This window comes from Rhinolophus ferrumequinum, chromosome 18, assembly GCF_004115265.2.
Source record: "Rhinolophus ferrumequinum isolate MPI-CBG mRhiFer1 chromosome 18, mRhiFer1_v1.p, whole genome shotgun sequence".
Taxonomy (NCBI): domain Eukaryota; kingdom Metazoa; phylum Chordata; class Mammalia; order Chiroptera; family Rhinolophidae; genus Rhinolophus; species Rhinolophus ferrumequinum.
The window spans coordinates 47,570,425-47,581,284 of record NC_046301.1 but is presented as its reverse complement, the minus strand read 5'-3'; the positions used below and the strand labels follow the sequence as shown (position 1 = coordinate 47,581,284).

General features: G+C 39.6%; 1 protein-coding gene across 4 annotated transcripts in view; it reads right to left on the bottom strand.

Moving 5' to 3' along the window:
• Positions 1 to 2,300: 2,300 nt before the first annotated feature.
• The window catches only part of ADGRE3 (adhesion G protein-coupled receptor E3), a 42,439-nt gene continuing 33,879 nt past the window's right edge, over positions 2,301 to 10,860 (bottom strand). For 3 of the 4 annotated variants that reach the window (XM_033135210.1, XM_033135213.1, XM_033135212.1), the window contains 3 exons: positions 9,067 to 9,235; positions 5,063 to 5,158; positions 2,301 to 2,494 (listed from right to left, as the gene is read on the bottom strand). In XM_033135210.1, the coding sequence (XP_032991101.1) occupies positions 2,486 to 2,494; positions 5,063 to 5,158; positions 9,067 to 9,235 (274 nt within the window). In that variant the 3' untranslated portion in view covers positions 2,301 to 2,485. Of the gene's footprint in view, positions 2,495 to 5,062; positions 5,159 to 9,066; positions 9,236 to 10,860 lie in introns of those variants that run through there. The other variant, XM_033135211.1, reaches the window with a different exon arrangement.

Here is a 10,860-nt window from a genome sequence, read left to right as displayed (position 1 = left end):
TGCACCGATGTCAGTGTCTAGTCCACCCTTCAAAGCAACTTTGGAACTCCTTTTCTGGAATGGCCATCAGAGCTGTCATAGTATTATCCTTGATGTCCTGAATGTCATAAAATGTCTTCTTTTCAATATTTCCTTTATCTTTGGGTAAAGAAAGAAGTCATTGGGGGCCAGATCAAGTGAGTAGGGAGGGTGTTCCAAAACAGTTATTTGTCTACTGGCTAAAAACTCCCTCACAGACAGTGCCGTGTGAGCTGGTGCATTGTCGTGATGCAAGAGCCATGAAATGTTGGCGAAAAGTTCAGGTTGTCTAACTTTTTCACACAGCCTTTTCAGCACTTCCAAATAGTAAACTTGGTTAACTGTTTATCCAGTTGGTACAAATTCATAATGAATAATCCCTCTGATATCAAAAAATGTTAGTAATATCATTGCAACAAGTTCTCGAACTGAATTGTCAGACCATATATTTTGTCTATCTATCTATCTATCTATCTATCTATCTATCTATCTATCTATCTATCTATCTATCTATCTGCCATGTATCATCAATCATCTATCTACCTATCTGTCTATATCATTTCTATCACTATATATGGCCTGAAAAGTCTAAAATATTTATTATTTGGCCCCTTACAGAAAACGTTTGTTGACCTAGCTTTAGTATATTTAAATGCCACTGACAAAGAACCAGGAGAGAGGATGGGGAAGACTTGAGAGAGAAGAGATAATCAATGAAGAAGTATTTGCCAAAGAGACAGGAGGGGATGAAATCCAAAGCCCAGAGGGAGGGGTTAGGTTTAAACAAGAGGAGGGACCCCTCTGTTGTTGTAGAAGAATGGAGTGGGAGACAATGGGTATTGATGAGGGAAGGAAGTAAGGATGGGTATGGATGTGGGTATATTTTTAAGGAATGCCAGAAAGTTGAGGGACTTTCCATCAGCTGGTGTTTATCTTTGTGAAGTAGGAGACAGGTCTGTTACCTTATGTAAAGGGTAAGATGATGAGAATTGAGGAAAGAATTGAAAACAGGATCTCCCCATGTGGGAAAATTGACTAAAGATAGGAAGAATGAGTTTTAGGTAACATTGAGGACCTTGATTAGATCAGAAAGCACACATTTGTAATAGCTCCAAGTTGAGTGATTCTGGGATCTCACAGCTCTGATGGAGGAGAGGAGAAAAAATATGGTTGGTTCATAAAGAAGGCTGCTTTGGGCAAGTAACAGATTATCTGACCCAAACTGGCTTAACAAAAGGAGTTTGTCTTACATAGGCAAAAGCCCAAGGGATGGTTCAGCAACTCAACCATATCATCAAAGCCCAGATTATTTCCATCTTTCCACTTTTACATTCTTAGCATTTCAATGACATTTTTTCTCCAAGCATCATAGTATTAAATGATAATAGACAACAATAGAAAGTCACAGGCAGGCTGTTTTTAAATTTGTCTGTTTTTATCAAGGGAAAAAAGTATTTTCCAGTAGGTTTTTTTTAATATCTCATTGGCTGGAATTGGTAAACCAATTTGCTAAACCAATGTCTAGCAAATTTTTGCTAAACCAATGTCTAGCAAATAAGAATAAGATCACTATGTTTAGTTCAGATCAGGGTTTCTCAACCTCAGCACTACCGACATTTTGGGAATGAATAATTCTTTGCTCTGTGTATGTGGTCTGTCTCGTGCATTGTAGGGTGTTTAGCAGCACTCCTGGCTTCTACCACTTAGATGGCAGTAGCATTCCCCTTGTCCCAGTCATGACAATTAAAAGTGTTCTCCAGACATTGATAAATGTCCCTGGGTGGGGGGATCACCCCCTTCTTAGTATCACTGAGCGCAGACCAATCTCACCTGACCTCTGGGTTTAGACACATTGCTGTCCTAAATCTGAGAACAATCAAGGTTATGTTCATAAGGGACGTGTGATAGTGGTGATGGCTGCTGAGTAGACAATGCATAGTGCCTGCCACCTTTGGATCAGTCCTGGATTGGGGTTTTGCCAGGTAGGTGTGGAATCCGAATGAGAAAGCAAAGCTGTTGAAGGTATGAGAGCGAATCATTTGACCTAGTTGATCATGAGAGGTAGCTTGGATAAGAAAGGAGGTAAAGCTGATGGTTTGAGGAAATGGATAAGTTTAAAGAGCAAGTTTCGGATGAGTGAGAGAAAGAACTGGAGGAAAGACCTTGAATGGGGCCTCTCCATTTACAAAAAGTCAAGGGAATGTTTGCAACAGTCATGATTTGGGTATCCAGGGACACGCATTGATTGAACACATCATAGCAAAGAGAAATCCAATTCAACACACATTTATTGAGAGCCCATTATGCAGCACAAACACTTCAGGAAGTATAGGTTAAACATGTCTCCTCCAAGGATATATGTATAATGATTCCCCTTGTCCTCAGCTTCATTCTTCATGATGCCAACCAGATCCATGGATATGACTTTCCATATGGAGTTGAATGTTCTAGTTTTAATATTTTCCCTTCACTTGTCCTGGAAAGACATCCCCCCACCAAAGATGTTTAGGTTAAAGGTATATGTAAGGATAAAATAAGCAAATGAACAAACAAACAACAACAGCAAAACAGAGAAAGAGCAGGAGTGGGTTAAAACCAGAGAGTTCCATCCGGAAGGCAAGGATGGCATGCTCTCCTAGCATTTGGAATCCTAGGACAGGTGTTTCCTTCTTTAGCTTATATTGGGAGGACTTCTAAAAAATCCAAGATGAAGAGTTTTTTTGGGGAAAAATTTCTGGACATAGTATCCTGCTTGAGAATTTCAGTCTCCTGGATTTTGGTTTTTGTCTAGGAAGAGGGCTAGACTCTAAGCTTCATGAAGATAGGGACTGTGTTGATCTTGTTACTTTTCATATGTCCATTGCCTACCAAAGTGTCTGGCACATTATAGAACTCAATAAATATTTTGTTTGCTCCCTACAAGTTACAGCTTCCCTCATCATCAATCAGACGCCCCAGATTCCACAGGGGAACCAATATTTCCTGTAGCAGCCCATGAGGCTAGGAGTTCCTGGCCTAGTAATGAGAGTCATTGTATTCAGGAAGTCCAAAGCTATGCCTTCCCTCCTTATATGGTTTGTGGGGACAGAGCCGGGAGTGCAGTTTCCAGGCTCTTGGCCTCATGCGGAAAGGTGCTGGCTCCGGTAGTAAATGACCATCAACTGTGATTGGATGGCCATCAGCTGTGGCTAGTTGGCCGTCAGCTGTAACCAGTGAGCCATTGGCCACTAATATAACTGCTGTGGCTAAGCTAGCAGCAAATAGGTGCTAGCAAGAAGATGGTGGCTGGCAAGCGCGCATTGCAGTTAGCACGGTGGAGTGCGGGTTGCAAATTGCAGAGAAGTGGACAGCAGGTTGCAGAGAGTGTGGCTTCTGCTTGTGTCTCCAACCCAGCCGCCAGCGAGGGTATAGTGGTATGACTCCCCTATCTATGGCTCTGTGGATGTTCCTTTTTGGCCTCACCATATCCTGCGTTCTTATGCAGGGAGTGGGACTAGAGACCTGCATGACATGGCTCATTCACAGAGCTCTGTGTCCAGTAAAGTATGACTTTCCCCGTAGACAGTATTGCTTAGTTACATAACTGACCTTCCAATGTTATCAAGTTTCTAGGGAACAGAGCTAGAAAGTTAACCCAGGACCAAATTTGTCCACAGAAAGGGTTTTGATAGCTTTTTACTCATACCCTGTGCCTAGAAAAATAAAAGCTCAAGATATTCTTTTAATTAAAGCAAACATATTTCTTCAAGAGAGCTAATGTGTTTTGTAAATATTAAAAATATAAAAAATAAATACATAATATATAAAGAATCAATTATATATTCCCTTTAAAAAGATGCACTTATTCAATTTCCACAATGTTAAGCAATAATAATAATAATAGTAATTTCCCTTATTCCTTTTGGGAAATCAGTAGCTGGGGTGCTGGCAGCTTTGGGAATTATTTTGGATTATCTGGGAAAACTTTCAAAGGTCACAGCCAATGGTTAGCACCTACTACAATTTTACTCTTATTGAGAATGTTTAAGCCTAATATTTACAAAATTTCTGTCTGATCACCTAATGTGCCCAAGACTTTTTTTTTTCCTGGTCACTTTTTCCTTTTGGTCTTTTTGAAAAATTTTGAGTGAATTTCCCTTAACTCCCTCCAACAAAAGACAGATGTTTTTTCAGTGATCTCAATATTTCCACTGTTAGAGAAAATCACGTTATCTCAATAAATGTAGATAATAATGTATCAGAAATGTCTCAATTTTGTTTAGCTTAAAAATAACATATTTTAAGGCTTTTTGGCTAGCAGATGTGGTGGATGTGCACATGAGAGTCATAAAACTAAATGAGATTGGGAGCATTTTTGTGGATTATGAACTTTGAGCCCATCTGCTCATCTAGTGACATAGCTTCTTATAAGTATGTCCTCTCATTTCTCTACAAGAGCAAACAAGGGATAATATGTAGAGGAGTCTCAGATGGTGCTAGAAGCTCATTCTTTGCTGCAATGAGCCTAACTTAGCTCAATGGAAGAACAAATTGCCAACAACCAAGTTCCAGAGAGGTTCCCTTTCTAATAGGACCATTTCCTCTCCCAGGAAGGTCCCATTATGCCATGCACTTCTCCCCTATAATTATGTAGAGCAGCTGGGATGGAGTCCCTCTCCTGGAGTCTTTTTCATGTTATCCACCAACTCCACTGGGCTCATGTCCACCTTTCTATGGGATAGTGGGAGTTCAGATGATGATCACTCGGCTATGTCTATGATTGTAAGTCTCCTCCCAAAGGAGTCTACTTTAGATGGTAGTGGTGTTGGTGATGTGTGTTACCCATACTTTTTTGAATGACAAGAATAGATACCAAAGGCAGCTTAAGCACTGTTAGTGAGCAGGGTCACTAGGAATAGTACAGTGAGAATAAGGAATGCCAACCAGGTCATCAGGAAAAGAACTCTTCCCCATGCCTCCAGGAAGGGGAGCTCGTATTAAGATAAGGAGAGGAAGTTTGGGGTGTCAAGGGTGAAACATTAGAATAAATCACAAATTCTCTTACCATACTGGGGTTTGAGTAAAGGCCAAACCTGCTGGAAAGTGTGTAAGTCTCAGACTCAGATTTACATTTCATGATGTCTCTCCACCACTTTCGGACCTGGAACATCAAAGAAAATACCAGGATGGTTTTGTTAACATTGGAGAAGAGAAAGGCTTGAGTCAGAAAGAAGGTAAATGACATTATGGAAAAAAACTTTTCCTATAAAAGCTGGTCTATACACACAATGGAATGTTATTCAGACTTAAAAAGAAATGAAGTTCTGACACATGCTAAAACGTGGATGAATCTTGAAGACATTACACTGAGTGAGATAAGCCAGTCACAAAAGGACAAATACAGTATGATTTCATATGTATGAGATCCTTATAATAATTAAATAAATTGAGACAAAGTAGAACAGTGGTTACCAGGGGCTTGGCAGGGGAGAATGAGGTGTTATTGTTTAATGGGTAGAGGGTTTTAGTTTGGGATGATGAAAAAGTTCTAGAGATGGATGGTGGTGATGGTTGCAGGACAATGTGAATGTATGTACTACCAGTGACCGCTACACTTAAACAAGGTTAAAATGGTAAATTTTATGTTATATATATTTTACCATAATAGTTTTTTCCCCATATAATAGAATACATCTTTGTTGTAGAAAATATACAAAATATGCAAAGGCAGAGGAAGAAAATAGAAATCACACACAATTCCTCAATCTAGTGAAAAATAACTGATGTTTCAGTGGTATCTTTCCGTGTGTCTTGGCTTGAGGTCCCCCATAAGCAGACCCTGAGACGAGGGTTCAAGTATAAAGAGTTCCTTTGAGGGGTGATCCCAGGGAACACCAGTAGATCAATGGGAAAGTGATATAGGGAAGGGAAGGCAGCAAGTAACAAGTGCATAATTCTTTCCCCGGTGGACAACTGGGCTCAGTGTCTTTGGGGAACTCTGGGAGATAGCACAGGATACATCTCAGAGTCTTCCACCTCAGGGACAAGGGATCTGGGACATTTATCCACCAGCTCCCATCAGTCATTGGCTGATGGCTGCTGTCAAGGGCCATTACTCTCTGGAACTACCAGCTTGTCTCGTGCATGGGCCAGGCATGTCCTGTGGGCGGTAAGAAGCCCACAGGCACAGAGTCACAGGTGTTTGCAATAAGCTATAAGATGAATGCCAAAGGAATATGAGGGGGGCAATCAACAGTATCTGCCACACCAAGGTTTCCAGCCTTGGCACTATTGACACGTGGGGCTGATCATCCTTGTGGTGGGGGCTGCCCTGTGCAGTGTAGGATGTTTAACAGCATCCCTGGCCTCTACCCACTGGGTGCCAGTAGCACCCCTCCCCCAGGGGTGACAATCAAAAATGTCCCGAGACATTGCTAAATATGCCCCCTGTGGGGATTGCTTGAGAACTATTGTGCTTCACCATATGCACCCATATCCATACATAAGCCAGTATATAACAACAACATAAACAATAAATGTTTATATACATTATGTAAACAAAATGGAACCCTTCTGGAGCAACATTTTGAAACTTGCTTTTTCACTAATGTATTTTGAATATCCTTCCAGTCCTACAATATTTTTGTGCCTGGACAAAAATTAACAATTTAATGTTCCAAGCCTATGCTTGTCCTCTGCTCTCCAGAAAGTGTCTGCTCTGTTGCTCAGTTTCTTCCTCTCCCTCATCCACTGAGGAGATGTTTTTCTTTCCTTAGTTTGGTTCTTTGGGCACCTTCATGAAGGAGTGAGGAAAAAAGGAAGGGAGGAAGGGAGAAAGGGAGGGAAAGAGAGAAAGAGGGATGGAGGAAAGGGAGGAGAGGGGAGGGGAGAGAGAGAGAGAGGGAGAGAGAGAAAGGAGGAGGAGGAGAATAGTACTTGTACCAGGAAAGAAAGTATATTAGTTAGTCAGGACATGTTTTGCTGCAGTAACAAACAATCTCAAAATCTTAGTGGCTGAACTCAATAAAGGGATACCATGGACCGTGTGTCTTCTTCATGAGAAGTACAAGTGAAGACCTTGAGTGATTTTGTATTTCTTCTGGTTGATGGACTATTTTTATTGGGCCATTGTACCTCCTAGACCATTTGGATCCCAGCTTCACTGGGGTTTCAGTCTTTCACAACATTCTATATCATGGTTGCATAGTATCCTGTTCTATAGATGTAGTATAATTTAACTAAATCTTGGTAGAAGTATGTCAACATAGTTCAATAGTATACAGTAGGGTTTCATCATGCCTGGGGTTCAATTCTAGCGCCAGCATGCAGTCCAAATGATTCCTGAGTGTCCCTCACTAAGGCACCATCTTAGAGGCTTATCTCCATAAGCCCAAAGCAGCCAGTATTTCCCGTTGGACATACACCACTGTTTCTGTTGTTCAGGTGCAGATACATTAATTGGCTTATATTTAGTAGCCATACTGAATATAATATATATATATATATATATATATATATATATATATATATATATATATATATATATACTGAAAACTTGCGCTGTGAGGTGCTTCAGGAACAGACATGAATCGAGGGAACAGTACACACAAGTCTTTTGCATTGTGCTCATTCAGGTGAGTACAGCCACTGAGAAGAGTTGCCTACAGTTTTCTTCGACTATACACGGAAGCTACATAGAGATAGATGAATGGATGGATAGAAGGATGGATATGTGGATAGATGATGTGATAAAACAAGTATCCTCAATGTTAATCTAGTTGGTTGATATACAGTATGTCCTCGAATAATATCATGTCATTCAATGTCATTTTGCTTTAACGTTAATGAGATGCTCACTTCTTGTTTACATCCATTAGCCTGTGGTAAAATGTTTCATCCAAGGTTGTTTTGCTTAAAGCTGCAGAACCTATTAACAATATTGAAGGCTTACTGTATATGTGTTTCCTGCATAATTCTTTCAACATTTTGTATGTTTGAAATGTTTATAATAAAATGTTGGAAAAAATAGATTATATAATGTCATTGTAGAGCTATTAAAACATGTTAGTGTGGAGACTATACTACCACATGGAAATGTATTTAAGAATTTATGTGTTTAAGTAGTGTGGTAGATCGCAGTATTCATCTCAATTATTCATTCCTCTGTCATACTTGTAGTACCGTGTTTCCCCAAAAATAAGACCTAGCCAGACCATCACCTCTAATGTGTCTTTTGGAGCAAAAATTAATATGACTTGGTATTATATTATATTAGACCTGGTCTTATATTATATTAAAATAAGACCGGGTCTTATATTAATTTTGCTCCAAATATTTTAAAATTATATTAAATTTGCTCCAAATAATGCTCCAAAAGACACATTAGAGCTGATGGTCTGGCTAGGTCTTATTTTCAGGGAAACACAGGTATTACGCCCTGTGTTAGCCTCATGGTGGGTGAAGGCGTCTTCTCCCTTGACTTTGGGCTTGGACATGTGACTTTCTTTGGCCAATGGGATATCAGTGGAGGTGGCACAAGCAGAATCACAAGGCTTGAAATAGGCTTCATGTGATTTTGCCATTGTCACAAGAAAAATTTATGTTGGGAAACTGCTCCCCTTTCTTCCAAGCCTCAGGATGAATCACAAAGAGCAGACGTGAATATGATCTGCATTCTGGAGCCAAGCCAAGCTGAGCCCAGACAACATCAGATGAACTCTAACCAACCTGCAGACTTGAGAAGGAGAAAAGTAAATACTTGTGTTTAAGCCACTGAGATTTTTGAGGTTGTTTGATACACAGCAATAGCTGACTATTACAAATGGGAATTCTGAATAAAAACATGATATTTCCTTGACATAGTAATTATTTACCTTCTGAAAGCCTTTAATAAATTGACGTTTCTTACAATCGATAGCATCTCAAAGTAGAGAAGATACAGGTAGTATTTACACACTGCTCACAAGCTCATATGAAAATTTAGAGAACATGGATTTAAATGTTCATTACACTATATTCCTGCAAATTTTTCTTCACTTTAAAACAATAAAGACAGGGATCAATGTTTACCTGCTGGCTGAGGACACAGTACACCAAGAAGATGAAGACGCCCTGCAGGCTGTTGATGATGGTGAAGAGGTAGGTCATGGCGCGGGCAGCTGGGCCCACCTGCAGGATGCCCAGACACCAGGTGCAGCCCAAGATGAAGAGCTGAGCTGTCGCTTTGAGTGTCAGCATCCTGAGGGGAGTAAAAAATGAAAATGTGCAGAAGGTAATAATGGACATGGACACCCCTATAGTGTAGCTGTTTCTGGTCAAGATGCTGGAGCGAGACTGCCTCAATTTAAACCCAAGGCAGCACTGACCAACTGCGACACGGGACAAGTTACTTTGCCTTTCTGTAACTCGAGTCCTTCATCTATATAATAGTCCTATTTCCCAGGGTTGCTGCAAAGATTAAGTGAGACTTTAACATACCTAAAGTATTTAGGACAGTATATAAAATAAAATGAGTACCATATATACCCAAAGCATTCCAAACCTAGGCGCTTTTTATCTCTCTCTCTAGATTATTTATAGATGAGGGGGTCATATAATTTGTTATTCAAATAGGGAGGCTTTTGAGATCAAAAGGGGTGTTATTAATAACTACAACAGGTCAACAGGCATAAACTAGGACTGTCCCAGGCAAACTGAGATGTAAGGTCATTATCTGCATATCTATCTATCTATCTATCTGTCATCTCCCTAATTTTAAACTATAATATTTTATGTGAGAAAAGCTGGTTGAGGAACAATTTATGTGGTGTGATGCTATTGTATGTGTGCCTGTCCATTCTACAGAAATACACAGAAAAGTCTTGGGAAAAAAATCATACATTTCATATCATACTTTTCATAAGGTTTGTTAACTCTGGCTTTCTTGGGAAGTGGAAGTAGCAGGAAAAGGGGAGTTATCCATTTTCACTTTTTACTTTATGTATTTTGAAAAAAATTGAAAAAAGTTAATGTGTTATCTTTGTGATTAAAATGAAAAAAAATTATGTGTTCCCATAAAATAGATGCTGCAAAATAAAAACATGCTCATAGTCCCCAATTTTTTGAAATAGTGTACAAAATAGATCTTAATCTAAATCCTTCCCAAACTCATTACACATAACTCTTAGTTATACATTTAAGTTTGTTATAATTAGCCAAACTGGTCTCTACTAATTGCGATAAACCCAGTTTTGTTGGGGCATCCTTCAGAAGTGCAACTCTTAGAGTTTCTATAGAATTTAAGCTTTCAGTAACTGATGGATTAGGAAATCTCAGTTGGTTGTTTTTGATAAAAAGAGTACTCCTGTGTGTGTCTTGTGTTGTGTGGAAGAAACTTGTTTTTTTCCATTATCCTCCTCTTCCTTTTACGGTTAGAGCCCTTCCTTCTTTGAATTTTTTCAAGGACACATGGCTACCAAAGTTAGAGATGATATTTCCCAGCCTCCTTTTCAGTTAGTTAGAAGTCACCATATGACTACGATCTAGACAATGGGATATGACCTCTAGACAATGGGATATGAATGTTGAATGTGCAACTTTCATTTCACCTCCTTACCATGGAGGCGAAACTGACAAAGACAACATCCTAGGGATGGTGGAGAAACAAAACAGAAAGAACCTGACTCCCTGGATCACTTTGTGGAGCAGAGCTTCCCTACTAGCCCTGGACTTTTCACCTCTGGACTGTGACATGAAAGTAACATAAACTTCTATTTCACTTTTTTTTTTGGATTTTTTTTTTTTTTTGGTCTCATCAGCTTAGCCTGTACTCTAGCTAATACAGCTTCTATTAATTGTGACATTGGGAGATAACAGTGGCCTTGC